Source organism: Adiantum capillus-veneris, chromosome 12, assembly GCF_014529385.1.
Source record: "Adiantum capillus-veneris isolate H3 chromosome 12, ASM1452938v2, whole genome shotgun sequence".
Classification (NCBI taxonomy): Eukaryota; Viridiplantae; Streptophyta; class Polypodiopsida; order Polypodiales; family Pteridaceae; genus Adiantum; species Adiantum capillus-veneris.
In genome coordinates this window covers 90,265,587-90,289,997 of record NC_140942.1, presented here as the reverse complement: position 1 = coordinate 90,289,997, position 24,411 = coordinate 90,265,587, and the positions used below count along the sequence as shown (strand labels likewise).

General features: G+C 43.1%; 1 protein-coding gene across 1 annotated transcript; it reads left to right on the top strand.

Annotated features, from left to right (window-relative positions):
* The first annotated feature begins 378 nt into the window (after window positions 1–378).
* On the top strand, window positions 379–23,945 carry LOC147446111 (plant/protein). The gene is made up of 7 exons (XM_086525420.1): window positions 379–511; window positions 2,078–2,118; window positions 22,581–22,638; window positions 23,161–23,254; window positions 23,395–23,479; window positions 23,560–23,625; window positions 23,764–23,945. The coding sequence occupies exons 1-7, from the start codon at window positions 421–423 to the stop codon at window positions 23,869–23,871; spliced, it is 543 nt and encodes a 180-aa protein (XP_086381546.1). The 5' UTR covers window positions 379–420; the 3' UTR covers window positions 23,872–23,945.
* Window positions 23,946–24,411: the final 466 nt, after the last annotated feature.

Below are 24,411 nucleotides of genomic sequence, written 5' to 3'. Positions count from 1 at the left end.
TTGCTTTTCGTTAGGCGTTTTACTCCCTTCAAAACAATCTACTAACATAATATGACGGAAGGGGGAGCCCTTTACACATGTCGTAATCTGTGACCTGAAGGTTAAAGTCCAAAACTAAAAAAAGCCCCTTTGCACACGATGAAAAGGGAGAGAGGGGGGATAGAGAGAGGCCGCCGAAGGCCACCTTTAAATTAAATGAAGAATATTACTTAAATAGATGGGAATTATGATTGGATGGCATTGGGAATGGCAAGAACTTGATATGATCTATCTTTCCATATCAATTTCATTAAAAATTGTGAATCCTATCATTTAATCCATATCTTTCAAATTGAATGTCCCTCTATTGGCCCCCATGTTTTAAATGGCCTTATAGTGGCCCCTTTACCCTATGGGCTTTTGCTTTAGAACCGAAAGACGATGTCGCGACCCCTGCAGACGAGTGGCATGCTTTCGAGGCAGCAGCTGCTTCAGCTCTTCGACGATTTCTCCCGCATTGTCTCGCGCCCCGGTGAGCCATCCTTTCATCCCTTTCAATGAATAGGAGGTATCTACACACCAAACCATGATAGCAACCTGCTGTAATTCCTCACTTCTGGTATAGGCGCATCAGTGTTCTTGCAGAGTATGTGATTGAAATCAATCGGCACATCCCTCACTGATGTAGGTACGAGGCACCGATATATGCAGAGAGTTCCAAGCAAGAATCGGCGCTATCTCTGAGCTCCAATGAGCTTGTACGTTATTGTATTCAAAAGTGTGGGATTATAGGGACTTGAGATCTGTTTCTTGATCTCCATCTTTGAAGTTCCATCATCTAGTGATACATAGGAGGGTTCCGAAAAATTATTGTTGCTATCTATGGAGGCAACTCTTAAAGCACGTATTTAGCACTTCAGTGACGTGCTGACTAATAACATATTTGGCTCTTGGTAAGGTATATTCATGGAATCAGGTTTCTTTATTGCATCTCTGTGGTTCAATGAATGTATATGTCAAATACTAGCTCATGGACTGGTTCTAGTTTAGGTGAACTAAGCTTTTGTGAGCCACAACAAGGATGATTGTCAATGTCCTTTGGCAGGTATCCTTTGATGTCCAAGAGATGAGGCTCAAGATAGCTTAGAAAGTGGCTAAGCAACCTGCATAGCTGTGCTCTCCAAGCGACTCCCTTGAGCCCTCGTTCCTAAATCCATAGGGTAGAGTCTAGCGAGTCCCAACCATCCCATAAATAGGCTCATCTATATGTAGCCCCTGAACTGTCCGCGCCCCTCAGGGCAGGACCCTACCCCAAGGTCCTACCCCTAAGGGGGCTGGCAGTTCAAAGGGTGGGAGCATCCCATGTCTTTGTTCAACATCCATGTTCTTCAGGTGTGGACTTTGGCTTTTTCAGTTCCCAATTTTTGTCACTTTTGACCATATGGTGCAAAGATAGTGGATAGTAATCTTGAATGACACACAGACAATTTCTTTGGTCCACTATTATACTTGAGTTTCTAGGATTGGACCAAAGGATTTGTGAAATGCCCATCACACATCTTTGGAGCTTAGTAAATTATAGATTAGTGTGAGAGGCTGTGATGTTAAAATTGTCGAGGCTCTATGTTGAAGTGTGTCCAGTTGCTTCCATAGAATATGGGCTAGTATATTCTTTCTGCAATAGAAAGGACCTCTGGTTTTATGTAGGTTCTAGGTTCAGGATGGATACAATGCTATTTGGGGCATGATCAGTTGAAGACATATAGATTAGTTTCTTAAAACAATTTTAGCAAAAAGGGCATTACAATAGTGTTTACTTAATGAGCAAACCTATTATTGCAGGTCAATTTCATTGTTTATGATTTGCCACGAAGTCAAATTGATTTTGTGTATTTACATGCTGATGAAGTCGATACAAGTTGGAAGAGTAACATAGGACTTGAGAATTTAAACCTCACCCAAGGTTCAAGGATTTGTAACTTACTTTAGCAGTTTTGAAAATTTACCAGTAAGCATTTAAGTTGTTTTAGATTTTCCATTGCATCAACTTTTTATATAAATATGTAATCTTTCTAATATTTTTTGTTTCTCTGGCTAGATGTGAAGAAAAGAATTGAAGATGCTGTAAAGCAAAAGCAGGTGTGGTGTTTGACCTTGTTCAGAAGGAGTTCCATTTTCTTTTACTTCCAACCCTAAAATTGTTTGCACTTCTTTTCTACTAGATGCATATTAGCAAGCCTTTAGTTGAAAAAATGCATGGGCTAATTGTTACAGGCTTTGACACTCCAAGCGAGAACTCAATAGCAACACGCAAACAATGTTCGTAAATAACTAAACTTGGAGAGAGAGAGAGAGAGAGAGAGAGAGAGAGAGAGAGAGAGAGAGAGAGAGAGTCCACATAGAATGGCATAATTCTGTCCCCAGATGCACTCGCCCCAAAGAGTGGTGCCTCTTTCGGTATTTCTTTATTATTATTGCTTTGCAATGGTACAACTCCTGAGGGTCCAACTTTCTATGAGATTGTGCGTGCAAATGCTCTTTGAGGAGTGGCCTTGGGGCACTTATAAATGTACAAGGGATGCCTAATGTAACATTTAATGGCCTAGTAACTTGTGTGTAGCGGAAAATAGCATAGACATAGTGAGCATTTCATTAGAATAGATTCCTAATGAGCATAGCAAGAGTGCTTGGATGGAGAGAGCAACAAAAAGCATAACACCTAGTTAGATAGGCATGAACGATACTTCAAAAGAGAGATATTTAGCTATTGGCAACAGTTGAGGACCGGATTTACATGGAGCCTGTCACGTGACACATCCCAACCCTATGTGTCCGTGGACAAGCTACACCACAGCAGGGTTCAGTCAGTCAAGCCAAGTCTAGATTAGCAGTGATCTGGCACTTTTGTGAGTCTATTCGTAGACCGTGCATGCCCAGTCACTTAGCATAGATGCATATCCTCCGGTTGCACACAGCATGATTATCGGAATTCCCATCAGAATCCATTAGCATCAGTTAGGGGAATTTTCCAATGCATTTAGCCTATTTTCCTATTTATTGGGATTTTCACTTATTATTTTTAAGTGACTTTCCAACAAAAGTAGGTAGGGCAATTTTGCTAAGTTAATATATAAGCAAACCCAAGTTAGCACTTTCTGGCAGAAGAGGCAGCAGGAGCACCTTGCTCAACGGGCAACTTCTCAGCAAGACCAACCCCCGCGACTACTCTGGCGTTTTCTCCACAGAAGACCTAGCGTTTTTGCATCAGATCAGCCTTGGCGATTTGTGCACAGCAGATCATCCCCGGCGTCATCACGACACAACAGATCAGCCTAGCGTTTTTGCATTTGCAGAACCCCGGCGACAGAAGGACCAATTTCAGCCCTTGGCGTTTTTGGATTTCAGCAGCAAATTAAGACCGGCATTATTCACATAAAGTGTAGCAGATTCAGGCCGTAAAGACCATCAGTTTTCAGCCCTGAGAAACCTCATTTTTCAGCCAAGAAAACGCAGCCAAAACAGTCATTTTCAGCCACCGAAACAGTCCCGAAATTCAGCGATTAGAAGATCTCAGACTTCAGCCATCGTCGTCGTCGTCGTCATCGTCATCGTCATCGTCGTCGTCGTCACCGTCGTCGTCGTCGGCATAGACCAAGTTGCATAGTCCATTGCATACGCATTGTACACCTTTGTGCAATCAAAGAATAGACCACTCTGGCTGACGAGAGTGGGGCCTTCGGAGGAGGGTTTTACAACCTCTCGGGTGTCGTATCTCTTCTCTCTCCTTCTCTGAGTCTCATTCACTTGCACGCACAATCCACTCATTTTGTTCGTGACCACAACACTCTACAAGACGGAAAGCTCTCTCTTTCCCTAAAGAACTAAAAGGAACCTTGAGCAATAAAGATCACTAATCTTGAGAAAATACAACATTCATTCCGCTGCACCTAACATTGGTATCATAGCTTTGTGAGTGTTCTGCATTACTCAAGGAAAGAACCACAAGAACCACAAGATTTTTTTTGCTTGTTGCGATCGCACGAACCCAAGTTTACTTGGGTGTGGCGATTTCTAATCGTGTTTTGTTGAAGAGTGACAGGAATCCCAAGAAAGAAGGGCTTGTCCAGCCTCCCCTTGTGTCTCTTTTCACTCATTGAGAGCGGACTGTGCACTTAGCGGCCGGCCAATCGACGTGAGGTCGGAAAAAGCAACCTTGGTGTGAGCGCAAGGCCGCCAAGGGGTGCGCCCGTAGAAAAGGGTAGAACTCGGGTGAAGAGAAGATCCTTCTCCAACGCGATATGCAAGCGAAAGAAAACCCCAAGAACCCAAGACCCCCAAGAACTCAAGAACCCTAGATTCTCACGAATCAAAGACCCCAAGAACTCAAGAACCCTAGATTCTCACGAATCAAAGACCCCAAGAACTCAAGAACCCTAGATTCTCATGAATCAAGGACCTCAAGAACCTCAAGAACCCAAGTTCCTCGTGAACTTAAGAACCCAAGATCCCCCAAGAACCCAAGTTCCTCGAGAACTTAAGAACCCAGACCACAAGAACCCACAAGAACCCACGACTTCAGAATGGTCATCGCTTGAAGCGGAATGGATACTTCGCTTGGAGGTGATGAGCATGAGAGAGGCGAAGAAGAATTTTCCCCACCAGGAGGTTTTTTTGACCCTTCGCCACCTACGACAAAGATTGCACCAACTCCTATGGAGGAGTTGAAGCAGTTGTTTCTGGAAAGGAAGTTAGAATGCGAAGCAAGAAATACAGAAAGAATGGCAGAATTTGATCGTGAATGCAAAGAAAGAAAAGCAGAAATGGAACGCAGACACGCAGAAAGAAAAGCAGAAATGGATCGCAGACACGCAGAAGACAAAGCAGAAAGAAAAGCAATACAAGAACAGAGCGACCGACAAAACAAAGAGTTCTGGCGACTCTATTCTCAAGTTCAGGCATAGATGCAAGAGATTTGGGGAAAGGAGACTGTCTCAGTCTCTTGTTCTCCAAAGCATGATACACAGGATTTGCATGATTGTGTGAAGCATGATGATGATTTGAATGACAAGCATGATGATTTGGATGACAATGATAAGCATGATGATTTGCATGATGATCAAGATGTGATTTCTCACAAGCATGATGAGTTGCATGAAGATTATGTGATTGTTCACAAGGATGATGAGTTAGTGGATGCTTTTCCTAGCGAAACTAACCTCGTCGTAGATTCGATCAATCACGAAGAACCGATCTTGACTTTCGAGTCGAGGTCCAAAGAACCCCCACAGGACGATTCGATCATTCAAGTAGAAGCGATCTTGGCTCTCAAGCCTAGGTCCACAGAACCCCTTCAGGAAGAAGCGATCTTGGCTATCGAGCCTAGGTCCAAAGAACAATCACAGGAAGTATTATGTGTTCGTATGATTGATACGCACGCATTGTTCGAGTGTTTCATTCGTGAAGGTTTCCTGTATTTTAGTCAACATCGTTATGTGATCCCTTTTGCTAGGCATGATATATTGTATGTTGAGCACGTTTCTCTCATGGATGAGCACGAATGTATGCGGATTGTTCATGAAAAGTTGAAAAGTTTGTATGTCAGGAAGTCACATTCCATGTCTCTTCCTTGGCATGACACAGTTTCCGAAAGAGCACATGATAGTATAAGCACCAAACAGGGGCATTTCCTTTGTGATTTGCCACAATTGATTGATTTCGATTAAACAGAAAAGATTCGATCTCATTGTTTGCATGTGTTTGATAAACGGGTTGTCACTCCGTATCTATGTTCATCTACATTGCATAAACAGTCTTTAGAGAAGACAAGATTTTTTTTCATTCACTTTACATGTTCATGGTTTTGTATTGGAGATTGTTTCAAGAATTTTCAGCCATGGAGATTCTTGAAGACGAACGAAGCAGATCTCTAGACGAAGTTGACGCAAGAAAGGAGATTTAAAAGACTTTGTGTTGCTGTCGGCGCGGCCCAAAGAAGCAAGCGTTGCAGACCTTTATGAAGTTCAAGTACTGCACGACCCACACATCAGAGTGGGCCGGCGAAGAGTCCCTTCCAGGATTCCGAATGCTGTTGGCAATCTCCCTCGACGCCATACAGTTCGTCGGTACCAGTACCTCACTTTGAAAAGGAGGGGATGTCACGTGACACATCCCAACCCTATGTGTCCGTGGACAAGCTACACCACAGCAGGGTTCAGTCTTTCTGGCAGAAGAGGCAGCAGGAGCACCTTGCTCAACAGGCAACTTCTCAGCAAGACCAACCCCCGCGACTACTCTGGTGTTTTCTCCACAGAAGACCTAGCGTTTTTGCATCAGATCAGCCTTGGCGATTTGTGCACAGCAGATCATCCCCGGCGTCATCACGACACAGCAGATCAGCCTAGCGTTTTTGCATTTGTAGAACCCCGGCGACAGAAGGACCAATTTCAGCCCCCGGCGTTTTTGGATTTCAGCAGCAAATTAAGACCGGCATTATTCACCTAAAGTGTAGCAGATTCAGGCGTAAAGACCATCAGTTTTCAGCCCTAAGAAACCTCATTTTTCAGCCAAGAAAACGCAGCCAAAACAGTCATTTTCAGCCACCGAACCAGTCCTGAAATTCAGCGATTAGAAGATCTCAGATTTCAGCCATCGTCGTCGTCGTCGTCATCGTCATCGTTGACGTCGTTGTCACCGTCGTCGTCGTCATTGTCACCGTCGTCGTCATCGGCATAGACCAAGTTGCATAGTCCATTGCATACGCATTGTACACCTTTGTGCAAACAAAGAATAGACCACTCTCACCGACGAGAGTGGGGCCTTCGGAGGAGGGTTTTACACCTCTCGGGTGTCGTATCTCTTCTCTCTCCTTCTCTCAGTCTCATTCACTTGCACGCACAATCCACTCACTTTGTTCGTGACCACAGCACTCTACAAGACGGAAAGCTCTCTCTTTCCCTAAAGAACTAAAAGGAACCTTGAGCAATAAAGATCACTAATCTAGAGAAAAAACAACATTCATTCCGCCGCACCTAACAGAGCCGCGCCCCCCCCCCCCCCCCCCCCCCCTTCCCCCCCCCCCCCCCCCCCCCCCCTTCTCCCCCTCCCCCTCCAAAAGGCTTTGTATTATAGGTTTCCCCATCAAGGGAGACATTTTACAAGACGATTCTTTGTGTTCCTTCAATAACTAGCTAGTGCAATGAAGATGGAAGCTTCAAGCACTAAGCAAACACTTATAAAACACAACATCAATTCCCTCACAATTCCAGACCCAAGACCTCACACACCTTCGAAGATGGTGAGAGCTAGCGGGGTATGAGGGTAGATTGAGAGGAAGGAGTAGTCTTACGAGAAAGAAGTATATCTCCTTACCTAATCACTCATAATAGCTTAGCATAGCTTAGTAATTAGCATGGTAGAGGAGATGAGCATGCATTGAAGCTTGGCTCTTGGTTGGATTTGCATCACAAAGCGAAGAGTTGTTGGTGTAGGCCTCCCTTCTCACAAGCTTGGAGTAGGTGATGAACTTTCCATTAAAGCTTGAGAAGAGGAGAGAGAGTCTTCTTGCTTCACACATGAGATTGTGTGAGTCTGTGTGTGTGTGTGATAATACCTTGCCAAAATCAGCCCCCTTTCTCTCTTGGTCGACCCCTCTTGCAAATTACTCGTGCTGGCATCCCATTGGACCCTGCAAAGTTAAGCCAATGAAAATTGAGAAGCATAGATGATAGCCTTGTGACATGTGTCCCCCTTTCCCCTTTTGCGAGAGCTTTAGGTAATTAAATAAATCAATTAAACTCTCATTGGACCCCTTTGTCTTCTGGCCGATAGGAATGAGGCAAGCCATTGGGCTGCTGAATGCTCAATGGACCCCTTCGGAGATTGTCCAATAGTCTTCTAGAGAGCTTAATTCTTATTGGTTCTTTTATCAAGTGTTTTTAAATGAATTAAACTAGATTTACTCTAGCCTAATTCTCATTGGTCCATCTCTATGGCCATCCAATAGGATCTCAGTGCACCTTGTGGGCAATTGGTCTAGGGAGCTGACATGTGTCTCTTATTCCCTTTGTGTAAAGGGAGCCTGTGAGTGTGTGTGTCTCTCTCATCCCCTACTTACAGGGTTCGCCCTCTCCTATGTAGGAGTCTTGAAGACTTTTTGGTACACTCACAAACCATCCAATTTCACTAAGCTTGACCATTGGACACAACCTTTGAATTTTGGAACCTTAGCATTTTGGAAGTTTTAATGGGCTGAACCTTAGGGTCTTTAGAGCCCATTGTTGCACATTGCTCTTTTGGAGATGGCTCCCCTTTTGGATCCCTACTGTGACCTGTTTGCCAGCTTAACTAATATTCTAGCTTTTTCTCCCTTGGTACATCCTTATATTAAATGATCAGTTTAACATGAGAAATCATTTAAGAGAATTAGATATTAGTTATTATGACATTACCTCTCTCTTGAAATCATAGTCGTCCTCGACTATGGAGTAGAGAAGATAAAGCCTATTCATTATTCCTTTTCCTAGCGGGTAGAGGATCCCTATCTTACCCTACAACATCGTTCTACAATGGATGACTAATCCATTTGGCGCTTGAGAGCTTAAGCTGCCACAAGCATGTCTGCACATTAGTCCTATCAATCTTCCATAGTAGAGTGACAAGCTCTACTTGGTGTTTGGGAGACGTTCTCTCCGCAAACTTGATTCTAAATTGCATACTACTTAACATTTGTGCACAGTAAAGAAAAAGAGAGTCTTATAAGTCAAAAACTTTGTTCATTTAAACATTTGTACATTTGCTTATTCTAGGGAATCATTGTAAGCATTGACAAGGTTTAGGTTATCCTTTAATTGTATGCCTTGTCTCCATCTAGCATCTTCAAAAGGATAATTCTTAAACTTAATAAGATATTGTCGGATAGTCTTACCGCCTCTTAATATCTTGTCTTCATGTCGGAGAATAGACTCGGCCTGCAGTACCTCTTCTTGGTTCTCAATCTCGGGTGGATCTTCAATAGTTGGTTCTTGAGGTGGCTCTCCTTTGTAAGGCTTTAGTAGGCTCACATGGAAAGCATTGTGTATGAGCCAATGGCTGGGTAACTTGAGTTGATAGGCCATCTCATTGATTGGTCTAAGAATCTGGAAGGGACTATAGTATCTTTTTGCTAACTTAGCATAGTACTTTTGGTGTCCAGTAGGATTCTTGCCTGTTGTGTGCCTTAATCGAGCCTTGGGAAATTTAAGTAAGACCCAATCATTTTCCTTAAGGCTTGGGCTCTTCTGTGCTTATCAGCAGCAGCCTTTTGCCTTTGTTGTGAGATAGAGATAGCATCCTTAATCTTTTGGAAAGATTCTTGTAGGTCTCGGCTATACTCATCTGCAGCGAAGATCTTCCCGTGTACTTTAAGTAGCAGGGGACTTTTAAATCTTCCCTCAATTACCTCGAAAGGTGCTTTTCCCGTGGAAGTATGTACAGTGTTATTGTAAGCATACTCCACTAAGAGTAAGTACTTCTCTCATTGGGACCTTTGATCTACTTCCGTTACATAGGCTTTTAGTAGATCAAGAATTGTTAGGTTAGCTATTTCACTTCGGCCATCCGTTTGCGGGTGATAGGCCGAAGAGAAGATTAGCCTTGTCCCTAAATTCTCAAAGAGACCCTTCCAGAAATTACTGGTCATTCTAGGATCTCTATCCGACACTATGGACATTGGCAAGCCGTGGTACTTGAAGATTTGTGATATGAAGAGGGTTGCCATTTGATGGGCTTTGATAGTCTTTTTGACATGTATAAAGTGAGTTTGTTTGTTGAACTTGTCTACTATCGTCCATATTCCCGTATTTCCATGGATAGACTTAGGCAATCCAAAGATAAAATCCATGGATATGCTCTCCCATGGTGAATTAGGGATTGGCAAAGGTTGAAGCAATTCAGGTTGCTTCCCTCTATCAAACTTCGTCTTGTGGCATACTACACATTTAGAAACATACTCTTGTATGTTTGCTGTAACAGACTCGGACACTCCAAGTCAAGAATCAATCACCACAGCTCCAAATAACCACTTCAAAACAATTTACAGATCACAATAGATTTGCACTGGCCCGACGGAGTTCTGTGCCTAGAGATATTGGCCCCAAAGACTGGCGCCCCTTTCGGTATTTCTGTATGTATTAAATCAATGTCAAAGTACACAGAGCGGTTAGGGTTTCACTCTCAGACTCTGCGTCTAGATGCTCTGCAGAGTGAGCCCTAAACCGTGTATTTAAAGGTTACAAGGGATGCCCAAAAAGCAGAGCCCCAAAAGCTTAAAAATCAAAAGTAGAGATTCTCTCTCTTAAACTCTTTCTCTGTGGCTTTTGTAAAATAAAGCAAATAAGCTCTCTCTCTCTCTCTCTCTCTCTCTCTCTCTCATTCAATTTTGCGTAGCCAAAAATCAAGAAAATAACGTCGCTTGCTGTTGCTTTTTTCAGTCCTGAAAAATCCGGAAGTCCGTACACTGTTGCCACGTGGCATTTGGCGCCTGATTTTAGGGTTTCCAATAAGGGTTAGGGTTTTCAAAAATTAGGGTTTTTGCAAAATTAGGGTTTCTGGTAGAAATTAGGGTTTGCAGGAATCTTAGGGTTTTTGGCAAAAATTAGGGTTTTTGCTATCGGTAGCAACGTCATCACTTTGTGACATTTGCTGTCATGGTAGGCCAATAGAAATATGTTTCAATCCCTTTTAGGGTAGATTGAATCCCTCTATGCCCCGCATAAGAAGGAGCATGAGATTCATACGTTACTTTCTCACGTAGTGAGTTAGTAACGCATAGTCTATTGTCATAGAGAAGATAACCATCTTGTAAAGTAAATGGTTCCTGTTTCTTCCCTAGTGCAAGGGCTGAAATCACATCTCTAAAATCGGGATCAATAGCATACTCATCTATCATAGAAGATAGATCCTTGTGAGTTGCTATGGAAACCGCATTCACTCTCGGCCGTCTTGAGAGTGCATCGGCTACTTGATTATGCTTGCCAGCAATGTGAGCACTGAGCAATATGAAAATGAAATTGTGAAAGGAAATTTGTCCACCTCATTTGTTTGTCGGAGAGCTTGGTTTGCGTCATGAAGTACTTAAGGCTTTGGTGATCCGTTCGCAGAATGAAAGGAGTCCCCAGTAAATAGTGCTTCCATGAGTCTAAGGCATGTAGAATTGCGAGGAGTTCCTTTTCATATATGCCTAGAGTTTGCTCAACAGGGTCGAGCCTTCGACTTTCATAGGCTATAGCGTGCCCTTCTTGGAGCAAAACAGCTCCAAGGCAATCACCACAAGCGTCACATTTGGACCTCAAATGGCTTTGAGAGATCCGGCAATGTAAGCACAAGTTGAGAGATAAGCTTTTCGAAAGCATTGTTCTCCTTGGAAGACCATGTATACCTAACGTTTTTCTTTTTTAGGTCATGTAATGGTCCCGCGATTTGTGAGAACTTTTCTATGAAGCGTCTATAGTATGCACACATACTTATAAAGCTTCTTAGTTCATGAAGATTCCTTGGTTTAGGCCATCCTTTTATTACCTCTAACTTTGATGGATCCATTTGGATGCCATCTTGAGAGATAATGTGAGCTAAATACTGAATATCTTGTAAGAAAAACTCACTTTTCTTTCGATTACTATAAAGTTTTTTCTCTCTTAAGACTTGAACTATTACTTGGAGATGTAGCTTGTGTTCGTCTAGTGAATTAGAGTAGATAATAATATCATCAAAGAACACTCCAATAAAGGTTCGGTGAGGCTTGAATAGCTTCTCCATCAAGCGGTTGAATGTGGATGGTGCATTGGTCAAGCCAAAAGGCATGACAATGTATTCAGTAAAGACCAAACGTAGTGCGAAATGCGGTCTTTACAATGTCTTGATCAATTATCCTTATTTGATGGTAGCCACTTTTTAGGTCAATCCTACTGAAGTAGGTCGACCCTTGTAGCTTATCAAATAGGTCTTCTACCCGTGGAACGGGAAACCTATTCTTGATATGTCATGTGACTCATCCAACCCTATGTGTCCGTGGACAAACTACACCATCACAGTGTTCAGTTAGTCCAGTCAAGTCTAGATTAGCAGTGATCTGGCACTTTTGTGAGTCTATTCGTAGATCGTGCATGCCCAGTCACTTAGCATAGATGCATATCCTCCGGTTGCACACAGCATGATCATCAGTATTCCCTTCAGAATCCATCAGATTCAGTCAGGGGAATTTTCCAGTGCATTTAGCCTATTTTCCCTATTTTTGGTATTTTCACTTATTATTTTTAAGTGACTTTCCAACAAAAGTAGGTAGGGCAATTTTGCTAAGTTAATATATAAGCAATCCAAAGCTAGCTCTCTTTGGTAGATGAGCAAGGAGCACAGCAGGCTTTCCAAGCAACAGGTGTTCCCTCCCTCTCTCAGCAAGATCCAAGACCTAGCGCCAGCAAGCCTCCCCCTTCCCTGGCGTTTTTCCTCACATGTAGCCATCGCTAGAAGTCAGCATCCTTAGCGTTTTTGTACACCTACAGCAGCCCAATCCTCAGCGTTTTGGTCGCCAGCAAGGTCAGCCCATTAGCGTTTTTTGACCCCAGCGTTTTCAGCCATAACACGCAGCAGCAGATCTGCAACTTCAGCGTTTTTGTGTAGCGTTTTCAGCATGGAAAACAACAGCCATGGCAGCGTTTTCAGCAGGTACAATGGCAGGTACAATCAGTCCTAAAAATGCAGCCAGATAGAGCAGGTACATCAGTGTTTTTAATCACCATAGGAATCCCGACAAAACCAGTCATTTTCAGCCATAAAAACAGCAGTAGATCAGTCATTTTCAGCCTCACAAAGTGGTGCAGATTCTCAGCCAATACCCCTTTGTGGACAGCAGATAGAAGAAAGCCGAATTCAGCCCTAAAGTCATCATCGACGTCATCGACATAGTCCTCGTTTGCATCAGTCCATGCATCATCATTGTACACCTTTGTGCAATCAAAGTTAGACCACTCTCGCCGACGAGAGTGGGGTCTTCGGAGGTGGGTTTTACAACCTCTCGGGTGTTGTATCTCTTTTCTCTCCTTCTCTTAGTCTCATACACTTGCACGCACAATATCCACTCACTTTGTTCGTGATCATAGCACTCTCCATAAAGACGGAAGGCTCTCTCCTTCCCTAAGAAGTGAAAGGAACCTTGAGCAAATAAAGATCACTAATCTTGAGAAAATACAACATTCATTCCGCTACGCCTTACATGATAGTGATCCTATTTAGTGCTCTATAGTCGACATACATACAATATGTGCCGTCTTTCTTTTGCACTGATAGCACGGGTGAGCAAAATGGAGATGAGCTAGGCCTAACCATGCCCTTCTCAACTAACTCATGCACTTGCTGAAACCGGCCCGTAGGGCGGTAGGCGTTGGCTTTCACCCGAAATTCTTTACTTTATACACACACACAGAGCACTTTGCAAAGAGAACCTGCGACGGGAGTTAACACTTGAATACACACATGGCTCGGAAGCTAGAATGCTCCGAGCAGACGCCGACAACCTGTAGGCCCCAAAATTGGCGCACCTTTCGGTATTTCTTCATTCTTTAGGAGGGTGATTTACAAGGTAAGGTCCTGGGAATCCTTCACGTGTATCCACCTAGATACCATTTGATTTGGCCAAATTTCGGCAGCATAACAGTCCCAAAACTTGCGCGAAACCAATTCCCCTGCTGGAACTCGCTTGCACTGTCGTATACCCTCTGATTCCTGTCCAAAAACAGTAAATTCAGCACGCTGTATTTACTGGTTTTTGCCCTGTTTTCAGCCCCAAACAGTCCCCTAACTGTCCTCTGCCAGTGGGGCACGATTCCCAAGGGTCCTGGCGTCCGTATGGCTGAAAAACAGTGAATTTACAGCGCATACACAACGCTGATTTTGCACCTGTACGGTGAGGTTATGACCCTCACCAGTGCCTGCTTTGGAGCAGCAGTTAGCTACCCCTGTTCCTGCTCAAGGAGGCTCTTGCCTCAGCACAAAAGCATGAACCCACACAACTGTACATCAGTCAAATGAGTAGCCCTCTTGTGGGGCATCACATAACTGCACGTAGGGGAGAGAGAGAGCAGTGTGTAGTGTGCAGGGCATCACTCCTAGCACCACACTGTACATGAGAGGGAAAGGAAGCACTCCATAGCTCTTAACCTGTGACAAAAGCTGAAATGAGGCCTCTCCCAGCATAAAATTCAGCGCCACTTCTTCTGCAAGAGGAAAGTGCATGAAAAGTTGACACTTGGCGCATTTACAAGCATTTGCTCGTTTCGGGCTCACCGCTTAAAAATATCCTGACCGGTTGCCCAGTTGACTTCGCGGCAGAGTTGTAAAATGTTCCCCTAGTCATACCGGAGGTAATGATGCGAACACATTTCACGGCCCAAAATAGCAGTTCCCTAAATTTTAGGAGATGCTTCCGTTGGGCTCCCACTGGTCTTCTGACCATCTATCCTCATTGGGGCCGCATCCAAAAATGCAATGTGGCCCAACTGTCGGATACTTTTTGTTGGTAGTCCCACCTTGACTTTACGCCTTAATTGAGTTCACTTCCTAGTATCCACCAACTTGCTAAGTGCGACGGGGGGACCTATATGATCTTGCTCTGAGCTTAGACATCCTCTTACCATACGAATTCCAGTGCCGACCACTTCCCGTCTGCGGGTGAATCTACCGTTCACATTGGCCATACAATGTCCGACCGTTTGCTACTTCAAAAAGAGGGTCTCAAAACAAATAAAATAAACCCCATTGGAAAGAAACCAACACCCAAGGTTAGCAGTTGCCACATCTCTGTGACATGGTTAATAACTGCCACGTCCTCGTGACACTTGCTGCATAATCTCCTCTTGTTGAGCTTGAGAAACTCTATAAGGAGGCTTATTAGGCGGTGAACTTCGTGGAAGAAGTTCAATTGCATGATCATGCATCGTTTAGGAGGTAGTTTACAAGGGATGTCGTCAATAAAAACATCTTGAAATTTCTTGAGAAAATTGGATAACTCTAGTTCCTTGTGGTTGTTTATATTTTCTTTTGCTAAAGCATTAGGTTCATTTTGAGAATCTTTAACAAAAATCATGTATATGGAAATAGAGCTCTTCATTGACTTATTGAAAGCTTGCGTATGTACAATGGGTATGGTGTTACCCATCTCTTTGGCATCTATGTACATATCTTTTTCCCTGAACCTGAAGTAGATTTTCCTTTCAGGGAATTTAACATTGGCATCCATACGATCAAACCATGGTGCCCCTAGGATTACATCCTCGTGTTTGAGAGGAGAGATAAAGAAGTCCTCTTTGTCCATATAGCTTTGGACATGGAGCCTCAATTTCCCGATTAAGGAAGCGACTGAAGCTTCTTGCCCCTTGAAAGCACGAGGATTACATCCTCGTGCTTGAGAGGAGAGATAAAGAAGTCCTCTTTGTCCACATAGCTTTGGACATGGAGCCTCAATTTCCCGATTAAGGAAGCGAGTGAAGCTTCTTGCCCCTTGAAAGCACCATCTGCGGGTAGGACATCTCCCATCTCATAGGCTTGGATGCCTAGCTTGGTGGCCAACTCTGTGGATATGAAATTGTGAGTAGACCCAGGGTCAAATAGAATAAAAGCATCATATTCTCTTACCTTCCCCAAGCATGGCATAGAGGAGATCCTTTGTGGTGAGCTTCCTCTTCTTGGATTTCGACGAAGGTAGCTCTAGGAGGCTCATGGTGGGTGTTCTTTTGGAGCAAGCACGGTATGCATGCCCTTGCTCACCGCATTTGAAACAACGGTTATCCTTACGATAACACTCGAGCTCTTCATGAGAGAGTTTGTTTTTACCTTTGTAAACTCCCTTCTCCTTAGCTTTGTTATTATTGGAATTGCCCTTAGGAGACTTTTGGACATTGTCCTTCCTCTTAGGCTCATTGGAACCCTTGTTTTCCGTGGGCTTAAGATTTCTCTTAGCCCCTGTTTGGAAATTGATTCGTGAAGCCACCATGGTATGGTGTATAACCGCAGATATAGTGCGTGGCCTTTGGGAGTTGACATACTCCGTTGAAAGCCAAGACTTTGTACGTAGCACCAAAGGTGCCATCGTAGGCAAGGAAAGAGACGCTTTTTCCTCCCTCTTTGAACTTCTTGAGCTTGGACGATCTCTTCCATGCGGCATAGGATTTCCTATGGCCTCTTCTTTTTTATGGTTCAAAAGTTGCACCATCGCTTTCTTCAGAAGATGAAGAATTTGAGGAAGATGGAGAAGAGGGTGACCTCTTTCTCGCCTTTTTCTTGCCTTGGTCCTCTTTGTCCGCACCATCACTTTCTTCATAAGAGGAAGAGGATGAAGAAGATGGAGAAGAGGGTGATCTCTTTCTCGTATTTTTCTTCTCTTGTTTTCTATCATCCCTCTTTGAATTATGGTGTGGAGAAATGTGCGACGGTTTTCTCCATTTAGGAGGTGATGGAGAGCATTTTGCCCGCCGTCTTTGTGGAGCCATCTCCGCCGAGGTGACAGGAGACTCATTGCTTTCTCGTTCCTTTGGTGGGGGCTCTTGAGTTCTCCTTTGGGAAGGAGATGCGTCATCAAGAAGTAAATTTTTGAGCCCTTCGTGTGGATCCTCTTCTTCTTCCCGAATTGGAGAGAGGCCTCTTTTGGAAGTCTCACAAGGAGGCTTCCTAGGTACTCTCTCTTCATGGTGTGGAGCTTGGAGAATCCCGTGAGCACGAAGTTGCTGTTTGCACTTCACTTTGGAGGGATGGATTGCCCATGGCTTGTTGAAGCCTAGAAACAAGGTAGTTAACAAGCATAGGGGCATCATTAGTAGCCTGCTCATTAGCAAAATCAAAGCTATCAACATTGATTTCACTCTCTTTACTATTGTCAGCCATTCTAACAATTTTTAGGTGTACTTTGGTGGCACTTCAAGCCCTAGTTGCTACTCCTCTTTACCCCTTTAGAAAAGCACTCAAGCTACTGTACCCGTGGCTCGAATATTATTAATTGCAAAGAGTAGAAGAGAGGGTCTTTCAACACCAAAACAGCACCGGCTCCTATCAAGCTTCTAATAGCTCAATAGTGGTTAAGCCGTAGGCAAGCCTTGTAGGACTCCACTATTAAGACCATAGCTCTCGACGGTGATACCCCGTTATCTGCATGAAGGCAAGCAGTGCGCACTGCAAGGCTGAAAAATCCCTATTCTACTTACTCAACTGCAATTAATAATATCAACCATTTATAGCTAGCTTGAGGAACTCCCTTCTTGAGCAAGAAAAGAGAAACCTTGTGCTTTGATACCAATGTAACATTTAATGGCCTAGTAAGTAGCGGAAAATAGCATAGACATAGTGAGCATTTCATTAGAATAGATTCCTAATGAGCATGGCAAGAGTGCTTGGACGGAGAGAGCAACAAAAAGCATAACACCTAGTTAGATAGGCATGAACAATACTTCAAAAGAGAGAGAAATTAAGCTATTAACAACAGTTGAGGACCGGATTTACATGGAGCTGGCCCCCCCTTCCAAAAGGCTTTGTATTATAGGTTTCTCCCCATCAAGGGAGACATTTTACAATACAATTCTTTGTGTTCCTTCAATAACTAGCTAGTGCAATGAAGATGGAAGCTTCAAGCACTAAGCAAACACTTATAAAACACAACATCAATTCCCTCACAGTCTCAGACCCAAGACCTCACACACCTTCGAAGATGGTGAGAGCTAGCGGGGTATGAGAGTAGATTGAGAGGAAGGAGTAGTCTTACGAGAAAGGTATATATCTCCTCACCTAATCACTCATAATAGCTTAGCATAGCTTAGTAATTAGCATGGTAGAGGAGATGAGCGTGCATTAAAGCTTGGCTCTTGGTTGGATTTGCATCACAAAGCCAAGAGTTGTTGGTGTAGGCCTCCCTTCTCACAAGCTTGGAGTAGGTGATGAGCTTTCCATTAAAGCTTGAGAAGAAGAGACAGAGTCTCCTTGCTTCACACATGAGATTGTGTGAGTGTGTGTGTGATAATACCTTGCCAAAATCAGCCCCCTTTCTCTCTTGGTCGACCCCTCTTGCAAGTTACTCATGCTGGCACCCCATTGGACCCTGCAAAGCTTAGCAAATGAAAATTGAGAATCATAAGTGAAAGCCTTGTGACATGTGTCCCCCTTTCCCCTTTTGTGAAAGCTTTAGGTAATTAAATAAATCAATTAAACTCTCATTGGACCCCTTTGTCTTCTGGCCAATAGGAATCAAGCAAGCCATTGGGCTGTTGAATGCTCATTGGACCCCTTGGGAGACTGTCCAATAGTCTTCTAGAGAGCTTAATTCTTATTGGTTCTTTTATCAAGTGTTTTTAAATGAATTAAACTAGATTTACTCTAGCTTAGTTCTCATTGGTCCACCTCTATGGCCATCCAATAGGATTTAAGTGCACCTCATGGGCAATGGCCCAAGGAGCTGACATGTGTCCCTTATTCCCTTTGTGTAAAGGGAGCCTGTGAGTGTGTGTGTGTGTGTTTCTCTCTCATCCCCTACTTACAGGGTTCGCTCTCTCCTATGTAGGAGTCTTGAAGACTCTTTGGTACACTCACAAAGCATCCAATTTCACTAAGCTTGACCATTGGACACAATCTTTGAATTTTGGAACCTTAGCATTTTGGAAGTCTTAATGAGCTAAACCTTAAGGTCTTTAAAGCCCATTGTTGCACATTGCTCTTTTGTAGATGGCTCTCCCTATTTTCCTTTTTTGGATCCCTACTATGACCGGTGTGCCAGCTTAACTAATATTCTAGCTTTTTCTCCCTTGGTACTTCCCCATATTAAATGATCAATTTAACATGAGAAAATTATTAGGAGAATTAGATATTAGTTATTATGACATTACCTCTCTCTTGAAATCATAGTCGTCCTCGACTATGGAGTAGAGAAGATAAAGCCTATTCCTTAGTCCTTTTTCTAGCGGGTAGAGGATCCCTATCTTACCCTACGACATCGTTCCAGAATGGATGACTAATCCATTTGGCGCTTGAGAGCCTAAGCTGCCGCAAGCATGTCTGCACATTAGTCCTATCAATCTTCTATAGTAGAGTGACAAGCTCTACTTGGTGTTTGGGAGACGTTCTCTCCGCAAACTTGATTCTAAGCATGCATCCTACTTAACATTTGTGCACAATAAAGAAAAAGAGTCTTATAAGACAAACTTTTTCATTTTAAACATTTGTACATTTGCTTATTCTAGGGAAGCATTGTAAGCATTGACAAGGTTTAGGTTATGCTTTAATTGTATGCCTTGCATCCATCTAGCATCTTCAAGAGGATAATTCGTAAACTTAATAAGATACCGTCAGATAGTCTTACCGCCTCTTAATACCTTGTCTTCATGTCGGAGAATGGACTCGGGCTACAACACCTCTTCTTGGTCCTCAATCTCCGGTGGGTCTTCAATGGTTGGTTCTTGGAGGTGGCTCTCCTTTGTAAGGCTTTAGTAGGCTCACCTTTGTAAGGCTTTAGTAGGCTCTCCTTTGTGCTGCTTTAGGTGGCACTCCTACCCAAAATCATCTGCTCTCAAAAGCCCATGTTAAAAGCTGCTAAAGAAATGAATCTAGGTATCTGTGCTTACGTTGGTAGTCTGCCGAAGTTGGGTAAAGGTTATCAAGAATTTTCACCTCGCAAGCATCAATGACGGCTTGGAAAATCATAGGCAGATAACATTCTATCCATAACATTTTTTGAATGGATGTTCGAACTTGGTTTACAGAAGAGTGAATCCGCTGTGAATCTCAAGATATTCTCCCATACGTGGTCAAGGTTGTTCTTTCCGTTTTGCAACGGTTGGTGGGTCATGCACTCACGAACATAATAGCTCATACCAATATTAATCGACCTGCTTATGGAGAAGCATATGCTGCAACCATAACTTGCTCTACTCTAGTGGTCGAACCACGTAGCAAACTCGATGATTAACGACCATCCAAAAACCCCTTCTCAGTAGAGAAACTCGGAGCTACCGAACACATCTCAATGAGAGATTCTTGTGTCGAAATATTATTGCACAAAAAAGGGCTCAAAAGAGTATGGAAAACTCTTTGCCTCTTCCTAGAAAGGAAAGTTGGTGCATCTCATTTTGTTGAGCAAAAAAAATTTTGACTGTTAGTCGACTCACCTTGGTAACAAGGTCTGCATCTTCAAACGCTATCCATGTACCCAAATGTGTACATAATACTCATGTTCTGTTAGAGCTTCAATGAACTCAGGAGATTTGCCTCCTTTAGAAGATCCTTAGAGCGAAAATGCTCAACCTGATGATTGGATCTTAGAGCAAACCGGCTCATCAAGTAAACCAGGATTTCAATCTTGGAATTTTTCGAGCACAAGCCGTAGCCTTCTCGTCCTTTTTCCCTCATAAAGAGAGTGTCAAACACGCCGAGATCAAAACATGAAAAGCGTTACATGTGAAGTCTCAAAAGTCGCAACTCGGTTCTCGAAAAGCAACTCCCGGAAGATATCTCTGCACAGAGATACCTCTCTTTCAATCCTACACACAGAAGAGGCGTGCTCTTGGGTTCCTTCTCGTAAATCAGCCCAATCTACGACGTTTGTAAGCTGAAAACAGAGAAAAACAGCAACTTGTCGTGCTAGAAACAATCTCCGTAGGCTCTTCTTCACGATGGAACTCGCCTTCTTGGTCCTCGCGACATTTGGTGCACTTGGGGCAGCCATGGGAGTCACCGGCGGCATCATCTTGGCGGTTGAATTCCGCAGCAGCATGGGTTGATCTTTAGCGCTGCCTTTTCCGGATGCCTGAGAGTGAGAGACGGACCGCTTTTATAGCTTCTGGCAGCTTGCAGGAATAGTGGGGGGGCTTTTCGGCAAAAATAGGACAGAGAAGGGGGCTGCCCACTTATTAAGTGGGCGGCTGGACACTTTTAAAAATGGTCTGAACCTGCTAAAAATTGAGTGAAGCTGAAAACAATGCCTACACACTCACAACCCATGCATCTCTGGATGCAGTCTCATGCACAAATGCAATGTGAACATAGACTCTTTTATGGGAAAGCGTTTGCTTTCCCGAAAAGCAACTTGTTTTTTCAGAAAGTGGCTTCTTTTCCTCAAAGTTTCTTTCGAAACCATCTTCATTCAAGTGCTTGCCTGATTTCTTGTGCACAATCCCAACTCCGTTCGGAATACCTTCTCACCATGGATTATTCCCTTTCCGACGTTCCCGTCACCCACCATGTTTTTTGGCGAGGAATTGGGCCAAAAATACCAAGATACTGGCTGCTGGGCTGATTCCTGCGATACGGAGCAAAAATGCTAGGAGCACTGCAAGAGGCAAAAAACGCTGGCTGATCTACAACTTGTGCCGGAAAGCTTACAAAAAAAACGCTAGGCTGGGTGCTCCTCTTTTACTGACTTTTTGGGTGACGAGATGGGAAAATGTGCAAATGTGCGTTGACGTGAGTTTCAGGGGGTCAAATGGTCATAACTCACTGATCTGTGAACCATTTGACGAAAGAGCTAGACCGACATGCTAGACCTACATGCACGTCATGTCAAATGCCCACCGAAGTGTAATAACAGCTGTCAAAAAGCGTGTATAAACCATTTATACAATAGGGTTCCAAAACTGGAAAACCTAATCTAATGGACTCGTCTGGACATGCAGGTCCTACAAGTAGGCCCACAAAATTGCCCACACTAATCCTCCGAGGATTCTAGACACTCCTATTTGGAGATATGTACAGGATTGGCTTTGGAAGTCGATGAAGCATGTCCACGTGGCACACAGAGCCATGTTCATGTGACAAAAGCTTACTCAGAACCCAACTTCATTCAAGTGCTTGTCTCTTGTGCACAACTCTTAACTCAATTCGGAATCTCCTCAAACTACGGAATATTCTCTACTCGATGCTCCCATCACCCACCATGTGATGCATCAAGAATACTCATCACTTAGCCTCTCACTGCGAACTTATGGAAAAACTCCTTCGCGATGCTCTATGTCACCTATCCCATGACGCATCAGAGATGACCGTTCCAGATGATCGAATACTCCTCCTCGATGCTCTATGTCATCCATCCGATGTGACGCATGAGAAGTATCCGTTCTTGATGATCTAACAAATATTTCCATTCAGCGTTTTCGCGATTCCTCTGAATGACACATTAGGATTATTAGTATGTCTCAAGCGAGAAAACCCTCTTACTTATGGATCAATCATTCCCAGTAATTCATTTAGAATTATATTTCTTCAAGATAAAGCTAATTTAGCAACAACAACTCTCTTTTACAGTCTTCCCTTGCTCCCTTGTCTCGAGCTCTTGATGTATTTCCGAGTTTTATTCCGTGTATCATTGGTAGTTTTCCCCTTTCGGTTTGTGATCCTGTTTTATCCCACGGGTTTCTTACTACTAGCCGGGTTATTTGTGAAACCTACGGGCTTTTGTATTGTCTTCAGACTCTTCGTTATTTTGCAAGTAAAACTAAGGGCTCAAGCCCAGTTTGTGTGTGTGTGTGTGTGTGTGAGAGAGAGAGAGAGAGAGAGAGAGAGAGAGAGAGAGAGAGAGAGGTGGGTGTGCTTGGTCTTTCTTCCAGGAAGCTGTTGCTGTGACAACGGAAATTCAAGAAGAGTTGCTGGAACAAATGGGTGTTGGTAATAATGATGTAGTTACTAATCAGCAAATGTAGTTTATAAAATGGGCAAAACATGAACAGTAAAAAGAGAAAGCATACCACATGAAATATCTAAGAAAAAGGTAAGCTTTGAGGAAGCAGTGTAATGGATACTGATGGTACAGTATTATATCAAAAAGCAATTTGTTGTTAGTATAAAGTAATCCATCCTGGAGCCTCTGATACCTCTTTGCTGGGCATCGAGATCTATAGAGTTTGCTTGTCGTATACTTACAGCAAAGAGAGGCACTGCACACACCCCACACCCTTTTCTTCCATGATGCATAGGCGTCTTTTAGGCCACTTTGGCTTTTGTGCACGTTTAATCTAGCCTAATTTTTCTCTCTTTCTTTCTCATGTATCGATAGTTTTTCTATTCAGGTAATATATTTCCATGCTATTTTGCAAGCTATGCTCAATGTCTGGCACGAACTTACTTCATGAGCTATAGTTATTGTTCTTTCATATTGTGAGTTGATTTGCATGTTTGTTAATGTTGCAGCATCCAAGTTTGGAATTGCTTGTCTTGGCAAAGTTAATGCCATCTACAAGGATGACAGAGAATTGATGCTACGATTTTATGCCTTTGTCACCAAGTATGCTATGAAGTGTACCTTGTTAATCTGTGATGTCATTAATCTCTTTTCGATGACATGTACATACCTTTTTTGCATCTAGGTTATATGCAATGAAGCCTTTGGTTCAAGTATTTTTCATTGGAGTTAACTCTTTTCAGAGAGGAATTGGCTTGTGATGAAGCTGAGTTAGGGTCTCAGGCTTTTCAAGTAAAGATGCAGCAATTTGAGAAGATTCAAGATCAGGTTTGTTTCTTGTTACAGCATTCAAAGATTTTTGTTTTGTATGAAATCCTCAGGATGTGCTGACTCTAGCTATACTGCAGCAATTGCAAGTATTGCGCAAATTACGAACCATGCCAATCAAAGAGCAACAAGCGTTTTTGGAAAAGGTTAGAGTATCATGTTATGCTCTTGTCCAATCAGGATTTAGGTGTTTGTGCAATTTATCCTCAATGTACTGGCATGCATCATCTAAATTACTCCCTGTGAAGTAATGTATGGACATAACATTGTCATTTTGTATGCAGTTGCATGATCATATGCAGCAGTCTCAGTATGACAATGGTGGCTCCATGATGGAATCTTTAGAGATTCAGGAGTTTTTTCAAAAGCAACAATTGTCATATAGTTTGTAAAGAGAGACTCAGCTGAACTAAATGTTGTGAACCTTATCTTTGCTATTTATTCATATATGGGGTTCTTCTTAAAACAGTTACTTTCCTTCACTGTTAAATGTGGGTGGGACGATGGGGGCTGTGTGGGGGAGTACTACCAAGTAGCGAGCAAATAGCTAGTCTTGTCAAAGATAAAGTTGCTCAGAGAGTCTAGTTTTAAGTGCAAGCCTAACAGAGGAAAATGGAAGACTACCTATGCGAATAACTGTAAATTGTGCCCATAAGCAGTAGGATCATTTGCATGTATGCACATTGTCGTGGCACGTTCCATCTATGTCATGTCATGTTGCATCCATGATGCAAAAAGTCAGAAATTTAGTTTATCTTGGCAATGTTTTACTCAAGATGTATGCCTCACGCTGTGTTTGCACGGAAGTATATCATGGGTGACAAAGATCCAAGTTTAGGATCACTCTGTCGAGTTTGATGTCCAAAGTATCTGATCTGTGAACTTGGTGGAGGGGGTTAATGACAAGCTGCCACTTGGTAGACTATAAAACC

What these genes read in the sequence shown, in the direction of transcription:
- LOC147446111 (XM_086525420.1), top strand. Translation starts at nt 421, where the DNA reads ATGTCGCGACCCCTGCAGACGAGTGGCATGCTTTCGAGGCAGCAGCTG. An exon ending in GCTGGAACAAATGGGTGTTG is followed by an intron (nt 22,639 to 23,160) that starts GTAATAATGATG and finishes TTAATGTTGCAG; the next exon opens with CATCCAAGTTTGGAATTGCT. An exon ending in TTGAGAAGATTCAAGATCAG is followed by an intron (nt 23,480 to 23,559) that starts GTTTGTTTCTTG and finishes GCTATACTGCAG; the next exon opens with CAATTGCAAGTATTGCGCAA.